The 17,067-nt window shown below is 60.0% G+C and overlaps 1 protein-coding gene across 1 annotated transcript; it reads left to right on the top strand.

Moving 5' to 3' along the window:
• Positions 1–1,433: 1,433 nt before the first annotated feature.
• On the top strand, positions 1,434–14,686 carry CACTIN (cactin, spliceosome C complex subunit). Its single transcript, XM_045544782.1, has 10 exons — positions 1,434–1,659; positions 3,871–4,339; positions 6,568–6,663; positions 7,080–7,225; positions 7,552–7,714; positions 7,799–7,913; positions 11,249–11,441; positions 12,161–12,283; positions 12,372–12,682; positions 13,282–14,686. The coding sequence occupies exons 1-10, from the start codon at positions 1,481–1,483 to the stop codon at positions 13,770–13,772; spliced, it is 2,286 nt and encodes a 761-aa protein (XP_045400738.1). The 5' UTR covers positions 1,434–1,480; the 3' UTR covers positions 13,773–14,686.
• Positions 14,687–17,067: the final 2,381 nt, after the last annotated feature.

Here is a 17,067-nt window from a genome sequence, read left to right as displayed (position 1 = left end):
GCCCGCGTCTGTTTGCCTCTTTGGCTTCCAGTGGTCTGGTGGGAATTTGAGGGCGGACTTTGAGTCTCAAGGGGGAAAGCAACCTTCGTGAGATTTATTATAAGAGCAACAGCACCTTAACCACTACGGCCTCCTTCCAGTTCCAGCTCAGCTTGGAAAACATTTCAAAGCTTCTGACATCAGTGCAGCCCAGTGCCTCGGAACAGACACTCCCCAAAGTTTGCACTCATTTTGCCACAGTTGCTCAAATTGAGACTTCCGGACCCCCTGTGGGGAGAATATTTCTCCAGGGCCCCCAGTTTGAGAAACTGCATTGAAAGTCAGATCCTGTCCATAAGGGAGCCCCTCAAAAATGCAGTTCTTAACACAGAGGCAGATTTAGTACAAATGGCACAGCTAACTTACAGGCTGAACATGCCGCTGATCGCAAACGTGCTTAGCTTTTCAGATACTTGCAGGGACGCAGCCGAAGTTTTAAAATCATGGGCCAGGCTCTCCTCCCAGTCTGGGCCATCTGTCACCATGACAACCCACCTCCCACGACCAGCAGGGTCCTTCCTGACAGCGGCAGGGACGTTTCCGATCTCACCTTCACACCAAGCACAGGACACAAAGCCAGCGTTTAGGGGAAGTGTTATGAAGTTGCATTTTTTAAAATAACCATTTTTAAAAGTTAGCTTAAATCATTAAATACCATCTTCCAAGCACGGGCACTCCCAGCCCCGTGTGTTTAGAACTGGGTCAGGGGGTGGTGGCGGTGGCGCACCTGGGTTAGGAAGGCAGATGTTACAGTGACTTTCCCTCTCCAAGCCTCAGTTTCCCACCTACAAACGGGGTGATAGGGAATCCAGGAGTTATCCAAGGTGTTTTTTTAAAAAAGCTAAACTCCCGAAATACATAGGTATTTATGGGCAGGTGGTGGGGCATAACGATGAGGCTCATAGCCCAGCATGTAAGACTCAGTTTCCGTTCCCGCTCCCGCCCACTACCCGCTCCGGAGCTGCCTGGAACCCACCACCTTCCCGGTTTCCCGCCTTCCTTTCAATCCCCGGACACGCCTCCCTTGGCCACGCCCCTGGCCTTGCCCACGGAGGCCCGCCCCCTGTCTGGATCCGCCTCTTCCTGGTCCCGCCTCTCCAAGGTCCGCCCGCCCACAGTTTCTGGTTTGCCTTGGCCCCGCCCGCAGTTCCTCAGGCCCCCTGACGGGCGAGGACCCTCCTGCGGCTGCCTCCAGCACTGCCTGAAGGGCGACGCCCCCATCCCGGAGTGGACAGTCCGACCGAGACCATCATACGGGCCACAGTTGCAGACAGAGGGGAGGGTCCAGGGCATTGGAGCCCCGAGGGCTGGGCCGGCGGGGTGGGTTCCTCTTTCCCTTCTCAGGCGCGGACAGGGCAGCCCGGCGCGCGCCGCCACCGGGGAAGGCCCCCGACGTAGGTCCCGGCTGTTTGTGTCCGCGCCGCGGACACCGTCCCACCCGATGGGTCGGGACACACGCTCGCGCTCGCGGTCCGCGGGTCGCAGGGCCCGAAGGCGACGGAGCCAGAGCGGAAGTCGGAGCCGGAGCCGGAGCCGAAGCGGGGGCCATGGGCGGCGAGCCCGGCGGCGCCGGGAGGACGAGCGACGGCGCAGACGGAGGCGGCGGAGCCGAGACTGCAGGTGGGGTCGCTGCGGGGGCCGCGTCGGGGACCCGGCTCCTGCCCTCTGGACCTCCGGACCCAGGGATGGAGAGCTCGGGGAGACAGCAGGGTCCCGACTTAGTCAGGGAGGCTTTCCTGGAGAGGGGCGTCTGAGCAGTCGGAATTAACTAGGCAGCGGAAGGGAAAGCGAGAGGCGCTCCCGGCCGGACACCTGGTGGTTGCAGGGGAAGGCGAGGAACGGAGTGAGCGAGGCGGCGCGGAGCAGATCACATAGATCCCTGCGTGCCATGGCCAAGTTTGATCGTTACTCAGAGGGAAATGGGGAGCCGTGAGAGGACTTTGAGCGGGAGAGTGATGTGGTTTGGCTCACTTTTGCACCCCTTCTCTGGCTTCCAGGTGGAGGAAGGACTGGGGTAGGCAAGAGCGGCACTAGGGAGGAGGGTGATACAGACAAGATGAAGGCAGCCTTGGTGAGAGGGAGGCACAGTGGGCAAGTGGGTAGATTGGAGAGGGATTTCGGAAGTAGAGGTGAGGACACTTGTAAACGGAGGTGGAGTGAGAAGGAAGAGGCGGGGACAGGTGGCAGAACACACTGTTGACTCCTTGGGCCTGAGTCTCAGCTTCCCCACAGCCCACAGTCCTTTTCTTCTGGAGATAAGGTACCTGCCAGACATGCCTGGAGTCTATGCTGGTACAGAGTAACCAGCTTGGTGACGAGGGACTGACTCCCAGACCTGAGTCCCAGTTTTGGCTCAGCCCGTTAGTGGCTGTGACACTCAGGCCAGTCCTGCCCTGCTCTGGCCCATGTTAACGTGTGTTCTCAAGATGTGCACAGGACTTCAGCCAGAGTGGCTGCAGTAAAAACACAGCTTCGTGGTAAGTTCACAAGGTGGCTTTTCCTTCCAAGTCTGGTAAGGTCATTGCCACCTCGGGAATTTCCAGGAAGATATAAGTAACAGAATGGAGTTAACGAAAAGATGGTTTAAACCAGGGTTCGGCAAACTGCACAGTCTGTGAACCAAGAATCATTTTTACATTTTTAAATGAGAGTAGAGGGAGAGGTATCAAAAGTTGACACATATTCTATGACACGTGAGAATTATACAGAATTCAAGTTTTAGTGTCCAGAAGTGAAGTTTCATTGGAACACACCCATGCTTACTTGTTTATGTACTGTCCACGGCTGCTTTTGTGATAGAACAGCAGAGTTGAACGGTTGTGTCTTAGACCGTATGGCCTGCAAACCCCTAAAGTTTTTACTGTCTTGTTCTTTATATAAAAAAAGTTTGCTGACTCTTGTTTAAGCCCCAGCTGTTGATATATTAATATTGGCTCAAGTATAGCAGTAAGTCATGTTAATACCATCTTTGTGTTTTTTGGTCTACTGTTTTTCTGGTATTTGAGTTATTTGTGGTGATTAGCCTCGTGAGATAACGTAATCACAGTTGATACTGTTTATGAAAATTTGATCGAGTTTGTGGTCAGTATTTAAGAGCTCCAAAGTGATTGGTTTGCATAGGTTAGATTTTTTTGATACAAGCATTTAACAAAATATTTGGTACTTGTTCTCTACATTCAAAGACCCCTGACCATTAAAGACTCCATCCCTAGGGGCTTGCACACACCATTCCCTGCTCTTACCAGTTTTACCCCACCTGACTCCTGCCCATCCTATAGGACCAATTTAAACACTACTGCCACCTGAGAAGCCCTCCCTTGACAGCTCAGATGTAGTCAGGTCCTCTGGTTTGTACCCGTATAACTTCTGCACTGGTGACCCCAGTTAGACTTCCGCCCGTACCTCCTCCCACCCACCCCCACTCTGTCCTAGCCACATGGGCCCCCTCGCTGTTCCCTCTGCCTTAAATGCTCTTCCTCCAGGTCCTCCCATAGCTGTGTCCCCTAGTTCTTCCAGGGCTCCGCTCAATGTCGCCTCCCCAGAGAGGCCCTCTCTGCCCTCTGTAACGTGCAGCCCACCCCCATGGTCCCACATCGCTGTTTTGGCTCATGTTTCTGGTGTGACACCGTATGTTTATTTATTGACGTCTTCCTTGGTGGGACGTACTGGACCGTGAGCCCAGGAAGGGCAGGAGACATCAATGTTTTGGGCACTGCTGTGTCCTCAGAACCTAGAACAACACCTGGCTCCTTGCAGGCACCCAGTAAGCATCTATCGAACAGGTGACAGAGCAGCAGGCACTAAGCAGGTCTTTGGGGATCCTCTCTGCAGGTCAGATTCAGAGGAAGAACCATGGCAGCGGCCTGGGAGGCGCAGCCGGAGCCCCCCGCCACCACGATGGCGCTCGAGGGACCAGTCCTCTCAGTCTGACTCGGATGAGGAGCAGCGAGGTTCATGGGCTCGCCACCGGCGCGCACGCTCTTGGTCCCCAGGCTCCTCGGGATCCAACTCCACATCCACAGGGCGCTGCCAGAGCCCCCGGGCTGCAGCGGCCGCCCTGAGCCACGAGCAGAGCTTGCAGGAGCGGCTGCGGCTGCGCGAGGAGCGGAAGCAGCAGGAGGAGCTGATGAAGGCCTTCGAGACGCCCGAGGAGAAGCGGGCCCGGCGGCTCGCCAAGAAGGAGGCCAAGGAGCGGAAGAAGCGAGAGAAGATGGGCTGGGGCGAGGAGTACATGGGCTATACCAACACCGACAACCCCTTCGGAGACAACAACCTCCTGGGCACCTTCATCTGGAGCAAGGTGAGCAGCTCCTGTCTCGAAGGCTGGGACCGCACTGTCCCCAGGCCTTCCTCCCTCTCTAAGGACTTCTGTTTTGTGTACTCTGCACAGTTTCTTCCGGTTAGAGAGCCCCTAGCACTCACAGCGGACACTCCCAGCCTGTGCTCTGTCGTGAAAGAGTTCCTTTTACATACACGCGTGCCCACACACCAGTTTCTGTCACCGTCAGCCTTGCTGCCATTAACAGTCTCTTGCAGTGTGAGAGTCAGTCTTTGCCCAGAACACCAGCCCAGCCTCAGATGTGACTGGAGAACAGGTTCTTAGCGTCACACGCCCAAAACAGGGTTCCACGATTACGGGCCCTGTGGCATCTCTGAGCTGGTCATTTCATCCTGCACCAGCCTCAGGCACACGGCTTAAAACAACAGAATTGGCCAGGCGCGGTGGCTCACACTGTAATCCCAGCACTCTGGGAGGCCGAAGCAGAAGGATCACTTGAGCCCAGGAGTTCAAGACCAGCCTGGGCAACATAGCAAGACCCCGTCTCTACAAAAAATAAGAACAATTAGCCAGTTGTGGTGGCACCTGTAGTCCTAGCTACTCAGGAGGCTGAGGCGGGAGGATCGCTTGAGCCCAGGAGTTCGAGGCTGCAGTGAGCTGTGATGATGCCACTACACTCTAGTCTGGGTGACAGAGTGAGACTCTGTCTCAAAAAAATAAAGAAAAACAATAGAATTTATCATCTCTCAGTTCTGGGGGCCCAGAAGTCTGAAATCAGGGTGTTCACAGGGGCAAGCTCCCTCCAAGGGCTCAGGAGGAGGATTCTTCCTGCCTCTCCCGGCTTCTGGTGGCTGCTGGCAAAGCCTGGGTGTCGCTCAGTGCTCAGCCGTCTCCCCCGTATCTGCGTCCTCACGCAGCCTTCTCTTTCCCGTGTCTGAGTTTCCCTCTTATAAGGACGCCAGTCACTGGATCAGGGCCCATCCTCCTCGGGGGTGACCTCATCCTCACCAGCCAGCATCCACAAAGACCCAATTCCAAATAAGGTCACAGTCACAGCTCACAGGGGTTGGTACGGTGGTGACGTGTCTTTGTGGGGGACACAGTTCAACCCACAGCAGCGCCCCCCAGTGGAGGGCGGAGGGAGGGCAGAGGGAGCAGGCCCACACTGGCTTTGTGCTCGCACAGTTGGAAGCCGTGACATCCCCAGGTGGCTTCTTACTGGTGTCTTGAACACAGCAATCTCTGTCTGTCTGGACACTCCCCTCTTCCCGCCAGGGCTGTTCCTTCTCACCTTTCAGGTCACAGCTGACACAGGGCCCCCACTACCCTTTGTCAGGGTGCTGCCTCGCAGGACTTAGCACTACACTCGTGTCTCGTGCCTGCCACGTGCTGGGTGCCACAGCGGGCCCTGGGCCTGCACCCGTGCCTTCAGCTGCCCTTCTCTGCAGTATGGAGGTGGGAAGTGTGGCCACCGTTAGCCTGAGTGGTGGTGGCCCAGGTGGGCCTGGGGAGACCATGGAGTGGCCCAAGCATCCGTGGGGTGGTCCCCAGCTAGCCAGCCTTAGTTGCCCTGAAGGCTTGTTTTCCGTGGGATCCTGAGAGCCCCTGGGAGGGATGGGTGAGGGGCACGGGGCTCAGTGCTAGGCTTGGGCAGCCACCACGAGATGATGTCAAGGGTGTGGGGTCTCCAGGCTGGGGCCGGGTGACCAGGTGCAGCCCCCATGCCCCATGCATCCGCCTTCAAGTGAGGACATGGAGAGAGAAGATGCCCCTGTTGGCGGGGGCTGCCCCGTGGCCTGGGAGTGTGGGAGCCTCTTCCTCCCGCTTGTGGTGACCCAGGCAAGGTTGGTTCCCATGCGTCCTCCTTCACCTGTCACCCCTGGCCTCCCCACACTCGGTCGGGGGTTCCCACTCACTGAGGGCATGACCCTCACAGCACCACTGCGGGGCTCCCATGTAAAACAGGGTCACCAGGTCCCGGGCCAGACCCTCCTGGCGATGGCAGCCACAGTTCCCACTGGGGAGGCTGGTGCCTCTGTTCTGTGTCTTCGCCATGTCTCACCCACGGTGGGGTCCCATCTGTGTGCTCTGAGTGCATTGGGGTGGCAGTGAGAAGACATGTGGCCACAGGGAGCTCGCTCCTCTGCATTGGCCACTCGCACTCCCGGGGTGGGGGGTGTGGATGGCTCCCTGGGGCAGTGGCAGGGCCGGATGGGGCAGAGTCTGTGCTCAGCAGCGCTGCCCCGCAGGCCCTGGAGAAGAAGGGGATTGGCCATCTGGAGGAGAAGGAGCTGAAGGAGCGCAACAAGAGGATCCAGGAGGACAACCGGCTAGAGCTGCAGAAGGTGGGAGCCTCACTCTGTGCTGTACCAGGCTTCCCTTTCCAGGGCCCAGAGGCCAGGCAACACAGAGCTGGCTTACGAGGGAAGTCCCAGGGAGCAGGCTTCAGGCATGGCTGGATTCAGGGGCCGTTTCCCTCCCATCTGGGCTCTGTGTCCTCTGGGCTCCATGCTCAGATGCCCCCTGAAGGTGGCTGGAATGGCCCAGCCACTCCCAGCTGCTGAGCCTCCTGCAGAGAGAGGGCACCTCCTGTCCCAGGTGTCCCTGGACCAACCCCTATGCCCAGGACAAGTGGGCAGGGCCGGGTCTGGGTCTATACCCCAACCCCAGCAGACCCATGGCCTGCGAGGGCAGCAGAGGACCCCGTCATGCGTCTACACAGCCACCCCGCCCCACCTTCAGCCTCCTCGTGCGCCCCCAGGTGAAGCAGCTGCGGCTGGAACGTGAGCGGGAGAAGGCCATGCGGGAGCAGGAGCTGGAGATGCTACAGCGAGAGAAGGAGGCCGAGCACTTTAAGACATGGGAGGAGCAAGAGGACAACTTCCACCTCCAACAGGCCAAGCTGCGGTGTGTGGGGGCCCCCCTAGCCGCCTGGACCCCGCACGGCAAGCTCATACTCACCCCAGGGCCTTTGCACTGCTGTCACTGTGGCTAGAACCCGCAGCTCCCTCACTCGTGGGTTTCTGCCTGGCCCTGGCCCAGCGGTGCCATGCTGCCAGCCCACTGCACCGGTCCCAGCAAAGGGCTCACACTTAATGGCATCTGAGGCTCCTCCCAGCTCAGGCCTGCCCAGTCAAGGGGCTCCCTTGGGAGACCAGGGCCAGCCTCTGACCCGTGTGTTCATGAGGGAGGGTGTCCCCCCAGCTCTGACACCGCCGCCCCTGTCCCCACAGCTCCAAGATCCGCATCCGGGACGGGCGGGCCAAGCCCATTGACCTGCTGGCCAAGTACATCAGCGCCGAAGACGACGACCTGGCTGTGGAGATGCATGAGCCCTACACCTTCCTGAATGGCCTCACCGTGGCCGACATGGAGGACCTGCTAGAGGACATCCAGGTACCACTAGCTCCACTGCCTGCTGCACCCATGCCCGAGGGCAGGGCTCGCACCACCCTGACTCTGCCCCCCGCCCCTGCCCAGGTGTACATGGAGCTGGAGCAGGGCAAGAATGCGGACTTCTGGCGGGACATGACTACCATCACCGAGGACGAGATCGCCAAGCTCCGCAAGCTGGAGGCCTCGGGCAAGGGCCCAGGTAACCACAGGGCCAGGGGACCAGAGCCACCAGGCGTGCTCTTGGGGGTCTGGTGGGAGCTGTGGAGGCCTAGGTGGTTCTATCAGGAGCCTCAGACTTGCTATAGGAGCCAGTACCTTCCAAGGGCCTCAGTTTCCCCATCTAGGGTGTCCATGGCCCCTCTCAAGCCCACCCCTGTGTGGGCAGGCCACCAGGGGATAGTGGGCACAGTGGCCCAGTGAGGGGCTTTCCCGCCAGTGTGGGGCTCCCTCCAGGGCTCTTGTCCCGGGGCCCAAAGCACAGCAGCCGGGACTTGGCTGCCCATAACTGCTGACCAGGCAGTGCCAGCATCCCAGGAGTGTCCCCACGGGCTGCTCTGCTTGGGCTCAGCGGTCACAGCGGCTCTGGATGTTCCAGTGGAAGCAGAGCTGCTCCACATGGCTAGGATCTGATCCAGGTGCTTCCTCCTCAGGTGGGTCGTTTTCGTGTCCCCTCAGCCAGACAGGCTTTCTACTTTTATTTTATTTTATTTTATTTTTTTGAGACAGAGTCTCGCTCTGTCATGCAGGCTGGAGTGCCGTGGTGTCAGCCTAGCTCACAGCAACATCAAATTCCTGGGCTCAAGGGATCCTTCTGCCTCAGCCTCCTGAGTAGTTGGGACTGCAGGTGCCACCACCAAGCTTGGCTCATTTTTTGTTTCTATTTTTAGTTGGCCAGCTAATTTTTTCTATTTTTAGTAGAGACGGGGTCTCACTCTTGCTTAGGCTGGTCTTGAACTCCTGACCTCAAGCGATCCTCCCGCCTCGGCCTCCCAGAGTGGTGGGATTACAGGCGTGAGCCACCGTGCCCGGCCCTGGCGGGCTTTTTAAATCAAGTTTCCTTTTCATCTCAGTGATTGCACGCACTTGTTCTCAAGGGGACACGCTCTAAAGCCCTGTGGACACTGGGGCTAGGTCGTCCTGGGCACTGCGGGATGCTGAGCAGCGTCCCTGTCTCCACCCGCCGTGCCAGGACCACCCCCTAGTCATGACAACCACAAATGTCATCAGACATGGCTCAGTGTCCCCTGAGAGGCAGAGTGGTCATGGGTGAGACCCCCTGTTCTAAAAACCCCTAAATCCCAGCCCGGAGCAGCTGCTCTAACTGCGTCCTTCCCTCGGCCCCTCTCTCGGGCATCAACTGCCACGTGTGCCTGGTAGCGCTTACCGTCCCCAGGGGCCTGGGTAAATACCGTTCATTGTTTAGACAGAGCGGTCAGTGACAGTTTCCTTTCTCTTAGGAAAAAGATCGACATCTTTGGTGTTTTCCACCCAGGCTGGAGTGCAATGGCGTCATCATAGCTCACAGCAGCTGGGCCCAAGCGACCCTCCCACCCTGCCCTCCCAAAGTGCTGGGATTACAGGCGTGAGCCGCCGCATCCAGCTTCTTTCATGTTTTAAACAAAGTTTTGTTCCTCCCAGAGTTCACTCAGCCCATCCTGTCCCACGCTTAGCCCTCTCAGCATCTTCCAGTAACTTCCAGAGAAAGGAAGGAGAGTTCTCTGATGTCAGAAATGTGTGTCCGGAAGGTCTTTCTGGGCTCGCGCTGGCAGCGGTGGGGCTGGTTAGAGAATGCTGGGGGCAGGGCGTTTGCCTGCAGAAGACGAGAGACCCCGCCCCGGTGGCTGTCACACAGTCTGGAGGAACATTTCTGTCTATCCCCTGGTGCCAAAGTCCCTGGGCCCCTCCTGCCAGCTTCCGTGGGCCCGGTCACTGCACGGAGCCTTCTCTCACCATTCTCTGTCCCCTGCTCCCATCTGCACACCAGCCGCTCTCTGCTCACTCTCCCCTGAGGGATTGCAGTTTGGGACCCCAGGTGGCGTTGGGTGTCCCCAGAGAGTTTTTTGTGTTCCGATTCTCCCTTCAGCGTAATGTCTGGGGAAAGGTGGGAGCTGAGGGGTCTTGAGTCTGCTCTCCACCCCAGGAGAGCAACAGAGCCCTGGCTTTGGCTTTTTGAATTAAATTGGGCCTTGGGGTTTTCTTTTTGGAGCTATTGATAGAAAATTCTGGCCGCCCAGTAGGGTGTGCGGTAGAAAGTGGGTCTCCGTCGCAGCTGAACCAAGTTCCTCCCAGCCCAGACAGGGTCCCCCAGAAACACATCGCAGCGGATCCAGTGGAGCTTTGATGGGGGCTGTTCCAGAGACATCCAGGGACGCAGCAGCGTCCAGACCTGGCTTCCTGTAAAGGCTGACAAGGCCGTGGTCCATGTCATGGGAGGAGCGCCCACAGGGCTTTCTGCCTGGTTGTCACTGTCCTGTTTGAGAGAGAGCAGAGCTACACTCTGCTTGGCCAGAGGCCCAGGCCGCTGCCCCGGGGCTCTGCCACGGAATCTGGGGCTGAAGCTCTGGGTGCTGATTCCAGGGTCCCTGGGTGATTGCTGGAGGGGACCCAGGTCCCCTCGGCACTGTCCGAACCCCTGTGATCTGGGTGTGAGCTCTTATCACACTGCCACCTGCAGGGGTTGGAGAAGGCAGTTTTGGGGCAGGAGGCATGCACGAGTCACCTCTCCTCACCCCCAGAAGCTACGTCCTGAGCTGCTTGTGGGCCGGCACAGTGCTAGGGATGTGGCAGCAGAGTCCGACAAGTGCCTGCCCTGGGAAGCTGTGAATCTCAAGGGGTCCCCGTCGATGGGTGGTAGCTGGGGGGCTTCCCAGTGGGAGGGTGTTCTCGCTGAGCACTGAGGGGAGTGGAAGTCAGGAGGTGAGTGGGAAGGAGAAGACTGGGCTGCTGGTAGGGAGCAGGGCATGTGCAAAGGCCCTGGGGTGGTAGGGGTGGGGTTGGCGTCTCTGATTCACAACAAGGAAGCCAGGGTGGCAGGAGGAACAAGGGGCAGGGTCATGGGGTGAGGGCACCACATGGCCCTGCCAGCGTGCCACAGGCAGAGCACGTAAGGTCAGGGGCCTCTCGGGCTAGCAAGGAGGGGCTTATTCCTCAGCCTCTTATCAGCCTCACAGAGGGGAACCGAGGCCCAGAGAGGGTAAGCCACGTGCCCATGACCACACAGCTGGGTCTGAATTCTGCAGAGTGGCTGCTGAGTGCACCCTCCTGGGGCCCCATGTGGTTTGGGCTAGTAATGCCATACCCGGCCACCCCGAGCCTGGGGGGTCCAAGCTTCCAGGGCGAGGCCTGGGTATCTGCATTTTAACATCCTCTCCGGCTGCGGTAGAAAGGTCCAGCCAGGGTGGGGGTGACCTGAGACCAGTGAAGCCCATGAGTGAAGGGGAGACCAGGATGGGGGGAGGAGCAGCTGGGCAAAGTGGAGAAGCTGAGGACCAGGGATCCCCAGCCCTGCACTGAGCGGCCCTCGCCCCACTGCAGGTGAGCGCCGCGAGGGGGTCAACGCCTCAGTCAGCTCCGACGTGCAGTCGGTCTTCAAGGGGAAGACGTACAACCAGCTGCAGGTCATCTTCCAGGGCATCGAGGGCAAGATCCGCGCCGGCGGCCCCAACCTGGACATGGGCTACTGGGAGAGCCTCCTGCAGCAGCTGCGCGCGCACATGGCCAGGGCCAGGTGAGGGCCCCGCGCCAGGCACTGCCCCCCTGGGCTCATCCCTCATCTTGCCCGGGGGACAGAGCCGCAGACTCCAGCGGGGCCCTGGGAGGAAAGCCCCGGAGATGTTCCAGTGCCCCCTCAAACAGGCGGCCCTTCCCACTGGCCGCGGGCAGCTTCCTTCTCTAACAAGCACCTGCTAGCTCCAGCCGTCCCCAGGCCTTTGTTTTGCTGGGGCCATTGCCCACTGCAGGAGGCCCCAAGGCCCCCTGGCTTGGCCGCCTTCCGCCACAGGCCAGGCGCCCTCCGGCCTCTGGCTGTATACAGATTCTCCGCATGTTTGGCACCCTCGTGTAAACACTGTCTCCTCCGCCTCGTCTGTAGCTGGCGGTATTCTGTGCAGGCCTCTAAATTTGTCATTGGCCTCCCCAGCTCAGTGTCCTGTCCCGCCCCAGCCTTGGCCACTTGGGCCATGTCCAGTGTGTGTGCCCTGGGACAGGGACTTGCCCCCTCCCAGTCATGGGATGGTTTTCCAGGGTCCCTCAGTCACACTGTCCTGGCTGAAATCCTTGACCCTGGGCTGGCCAGGCCTGAGCAGGACTTCTGGCCAGAGTCATGGCCACCCTCTCAGCCTCAGGGTCCTGCCAGCAAATGGGGGTGGGAGAATGTCTATCGGTGGGGGTGGGGGTGTAGAGTCCCTTGCCCGCAAGCGGGAGGGTGATCCCAGCCTTGCGTCCCAGGCTCCGCGAACGCCACCAGGACGTGCTGCGGCAGAAGCTGTACAAGCTGAAGCAGGAGCAGGGCGTGGAGAGTGAGCCGCTGTTCCCCATCCTGAGGCAGGAGCCCCAGTCCCCCAGCCCCAGGTAGGTGGCGGGGGGAGGGCCGCGGGAGGTGGCAGCCCTCCCCACCCCTCTCCCCAGCCTGAGGCCTGAGACACTCTCTCCTTCCCAGCCTAGGGCCTGAGGACGCACCCCCCACCCCACCAGGGCCCTCCTCCGAGGGCGGCCCTGTGGAACCCGAAGGGGATGGGGCTGCCCCGCCGGCAGAGGCCGAGGCAGAGGCAGAGGGCGAGGGCGAGGGTGAGGGCGAGGCGGTGCTCATGGAGGAGGACCTGATCCAGCAGAGCCTGGACGACTACGATGCGGGCAAGTACAGCCCGCGGCTGCTCACGGCGCACGAGCTACCGCTGGACGCGCACGTGCTGGAGCCGGACGAGGACCTGCAGCGCCTGCAGCTGTCACGCCAGCAGCTCCAGGTCACAGGTGCGGGGGTGGGGCCAGAGGGCAGGGGCGGGGCCGCAGGAACCAGGCAGCCGGGCTGGGGGGCAGGGTGCAGCTGCTGGGTGTCTGGGACCAGCCTGGCACCCCCAGCTGAGACCTCTTGAGTTGGTGGTGCCCTGTGCACTCTGCGGGTCCGAGCACCCGTGCGTTCATCCGCTTATTCTTTCACTGGGTTATTCGCTCATTCTGTGCTTGCTGACCGTGGGCACGCCAGGGATCGCGGCTTTCACCAGCTATCAGAGCACACCCTGTGCCACCACGGTCCCAGGACAGAGGAACTGGGTCTCAGAAAGGCCCCTGCCCAGGGTCCTCTAGTGGGTTGTACATGGGGCTGGTTCCCACAGCTGGGCCCTACCCACCAGGCGCTCCTGCCACTTGCAGGGGGACACACCGTGTCTGGTGCCCGCCCAGGAGGGTGACGGGCGCAGATGGCCCCGGGCCCAGGGCGCGTGGTATATTTCGCACTTGTTCCTCTTCTACCAGAGGCACTTAACCACATTCCCCGCTAGAGGGCCTGGGAGGGAGGCCTGTGACCCAGGGGGAAACAGAGGCCCCAGGTTAACGCACTTCCCCGCCCGCAGGCGACGCCAGTGAGAGCGCAGAGGACATCTTCTTCCGGCGGGCCAAGGAGGGCATGGGCCAGGACGAGGCGCAGTTCAGCGTGGAGATGCCGCTGACCGGCAAGGCCTACCTGTGGGCCGACAAGTACCGGCCGCGCAAGCCGCGCTTCTTCAACCGCGTGCACACGGGCTTTGAGTGGAACAAGTACAACCAGACGCACTACGACTTCGACAACCCCCCGCCCAAGATCGTTCAGGGCTACAAGTTCAACATCTTCTACCCCGACCTCATCGACAAGCGCTCCACGCCCGAGTACTTCCTGGAGACCTGCTCGGACAACAAGGACTTCGCCATCCTGCGTTTCCACGCGGGGCCGCCCTATGAGGACATCGCCTTCAAAATCGTCAACCGCGAGTGGGAGTACTCGCACCGCCACGGCTTCCGCTGCCAGTTCGCCAACGGCATCTTCCAGCTCTGGTTCCATTTCAAGCGCTACCGCTACCGGCGGTGACAGCCCCCAGGGGACATCGGGCAGGTGCCCTCGGGGACGTCAATGAAGGGGGCTTGGTGAGGTTGGCAGTCACTCCAGGGCAACCATCTGGGCTGTGCCTGGCAGGGTTGAGGGGCTGTGGGATCGCTGCCTGCCCAGGTTCACAGCCCACCTCAGGCTAGACCTCCCCTCACCGGGCCTCAGTTTCCCCTCTTTGAAATGGGGGTCCCCATAGAGCCTAACTCAGAGTTGAGGGGCTGCTAGGGGGATCTTCAGAGCAGGAGGGACCCCTTGCCACTGACCTCTCTGTCCCAGGGTGCAAATGAGGCCTGAGACCCGCCACAGCACCCCTCAGAGTGCGAGGAGGAGACCAGACCCAGGGCCGGGCCGCTGCCTCGAGACAAGACCCCAGGCCGCGTCTGGGCCCACAGGTGCCGCCTGCCCCGAGCTGGGGGCCACGCAGCTTGGAGCAGGGGACTCGCACGTGGCAGTGGCCAGCTTGTGAGGGGCAGGACACCCAAGTCCCACCCCTGGCACCTCTCGGGGTATTGATGGGCCCTTGGGACAGCGGCTGCAGGTCCCGCCCCCCTGGAGGTGCCCTCCTCGACTCCCTTTCTCAGGAGGGGGCTGAAGGCGACACGGTACCCACAGTCCCAGCGCTCAGTGGGATGGCAGCAGGTTCCTTTCTTTCAGCGTCTGATGATGGAGACACCCCCAACCTTCGACCCCCAGGGAACCCTGAAGTGCCGCCTCCCAGCCCCACCAGTCACCAGCTCCCAGAGGACCGCCCAGGCACCCAGTCTTATCTGGAACAGTTTACTTTGTGTCTCTCAAAAACTTTTTTAGGTGGGGAGAGGGGACATCTTTTATTTTCAGTAAATTGGTCTCCTCGTGAGATTGCATGTTTTTTTAATAAACGTTTTATTTTAGAATAATTTTAGATTTACAGAAATGCTACAAAGATAGTGAGGGGTCCTGGTGCCCCACGCCCTGCCTCACCAGTTGCTGGTGTCCTGTATGACACGATACATTTGTCACAGCAAAGGGACTGACACAACCAAGACCTTTGAGATACATGACCACAGCACCCAAAAATGGGTCACAGTAGTCCCTTAAGGAGCTTTGTTTAGTCCTTGGGTCCCCTCCTGTGTCCACCGCCCCCCAGCTGCCTCCCTGCCCACAAAGTGGGGTGTCACCCATTGTCCTGACACAGGAAGGTGGGTACGTGAGGGTGGCAGCACACAGCACTTCCATCCCCATCCGGGCCCTTGGCAGACATCACTAGTTGACTGCAGATCCCCAGAGTAGCCTTGGCATCCTCTAGGCAGCCTCTATCAATTGGCCCCTGACTTGCTCCACCCACTTAATCCAGGATTAGAACCTGGGTTTCTCCAACATGCAGCACCCCTCCTCCCAGACCCCCACCCATGTCCCAGCCTCAGTTTCCCCACCTGCCCCTGCAGGGGTTCTCCCAGCTCCTCCTCTTCATAACCCCTGTGCGATCCAGCAGGGCATCGACCCCAAGGGAGGTGGCTGTCCCACAACTTGGGCATGTGTGTAGCCAGGAGCCCCCAGGCTGGAGGGAGGCAGAGCTGGGGCAGGGGAGGCACTGAAAGCTCCCTGGAGGAGGTGACACAGTCACTGGACCTGGAAGGGCAGGGTGCTGGCCAGAGAAGGGGGTAGGGGCTGCCTTGCGGAGGACAGGACAGCAGGTGTGCCCAGGTCAGGGGACTGGACTCTCCCCAGGGCACAGAGGAGCCACGGAGGGTGAGTGAGCCAGGGAGGGCCACCGAGCTGGGTGTCAGGGACACGCCTCACGCAGATGGGAAGTGGGGGCCAGGGGTAGGCACCACACCTTGCCAGCTGCCCATGACCCCACCCTGGCCTAAGGTCCACCCAGTGTCCTGGAAGCTCCCCCACCCCACATTCTAGCTTCTTCCTGCCCTTGACTGTGTCCAAATCTAAGAATAGATGCTCCCTGCCTGGCCCCCTGCCGGAAACCACAACCACGGGGGGCACATCCTGTGCCTGGCCTCTGCCCCCACCATCTGGCCCCACCAGCCCCTCACGACTCCTCCCACCAGAGCCTGCTCTGCACCACTGAGCTGGGACCTGCAGAGTGGGTGGGGAGGGCAGGCCCAGGCTGGAGACCTCCAGCCACCAGCTCCAGACGTGGGGGAAGCCCAGAGCCTGTGTTCAAGCCCCGCACGTGGGCTTGGCATCCTCCTCCCTCTGGGCCTCAGTTTCCCCATCTATAACACGAGGACCTTCACCCACTGCCTTGCAGAGACACGGTGAGGCTTAGACTAAAAGGCAACTCAAGCATTCTTCTCTGACCCCTGCCAGGGCTCTTTCCCAGAAAGGACGTTGTCCTTGTTATCTCAGGGATGGGGACACAGGAAGTGGGAACAGAGCAGCCTTCCTCCAGTTCCCACCCCCCCATCTGGAGCCCCAGGCACACATCCTCTTCCCACTATATCTGCCCTCTGTGTAGTTAGACTTCAGCAAGACTTGTGCTCTTGCTCACCTCCAAAGTCTTGCACATGCAACTCCTGCCACTGCCTTGTAGCCCAGACCTGGAGAACTCCTACTCATCCCACAAAGCCCCAGTTCCCATGCCCTCTCCCCCCCACCATGCCTTCCCAACTCACCTCTGGGCTCCCCTGGCACTTACTGTGGCCCAGCCCTGCCCCCAGGGGGCTGCAACAGTTGGTGTCCAGCTTCCTCTCCAGCCTGGGGGAGCCTCAAAGGCAGGCTTGATTTTGAGTCTCACCTGGGACTCAGAACTGTCCCACCATATGAGCTGTGACACAGAGGGGGTTGGAGGGAGTAAGACTGTCTGGGAGATCGAGAAGGCCAACTACATCAAGAAGAAAGGGCCCTTGGAGCCAGGGCTTTGCCAGATGCATAGGAGTTGGAGCCTCCTTGCCAAAGAAGAGAGAAGTTAGGGTTAAATGGCTCAGGGACTCAAGACAATGGGATGAAACAGAGGGGCCTTGTGGAGGGAAGCCGGGTGTGAGCAGAGGCCTGGAGGCGGAAGGATGGTGGGTGGGGCACCCGAGGAAGGGGCTTCCGGACACAGCAGAGTGGGGGCAGGGCCAGGACTGGAGCCCATTCCCCCGCACTCAGAGCCTGGACTCAAGGCCCCTCTGAGGCCCAGAGGACTGGGTGGGGTGGGGTCGAGGCCAGGCCAGCCTGTCCTGTCCCTCTCCAGCCCTTAACACAAGGTCCTGCCTGGTTTGGGTGTTCAAACTGAGGCCACGGAGGCTCAAGGTCGTCCGATCTGGCCCAGGAGCCCGTCCCCAAGTCCCCAAGT

This window comes from Lemur catta, chromosome 1, assembly GCF_020740605.2.
Source record: "Lemur catta isolate mLemCat1 chromosome 1, mLemCat1.pri, whole genome shotgun sequence".
NCBI lineage: Eukaryota > Metazoa > Chordata > Mammalia > Primates > Lemuridae > Lemur > Lemur catta.
Note: the sequence above shows the minus strand (reverse complement) of the source record. Positions and strands in the feature narration are given on the sequence as shown.

What these genes read in the sequence shown, in the direction of transcription:
- CACTIN (XM_045544782.1), top strand. Translation starts at nt 1,481, where the DNA reads ATGGGTCGGGACACACGCTCGCGCTCGCGGTCCGCGGGTCGCAGGGCC. An exon ending in CGGCGGAGCCGAGACTGCAG is followed by an intron (nt 1,660 to 3,870) that starts GTGGGGTCGCTG and finishes TCCTCTCTGCAG; the next exon opens with GTCAGATTCAGAGGAAGAAC. An exon ending in GGCCTCGGGCAAGGGCCCAG is followed by an intron (nt 7,914 to 11,248) that starts GTAACCACAGGG and finishes GCCCCACTGCAG; the next exon opens with GTGAGCGCCGCGAGGGGGTC.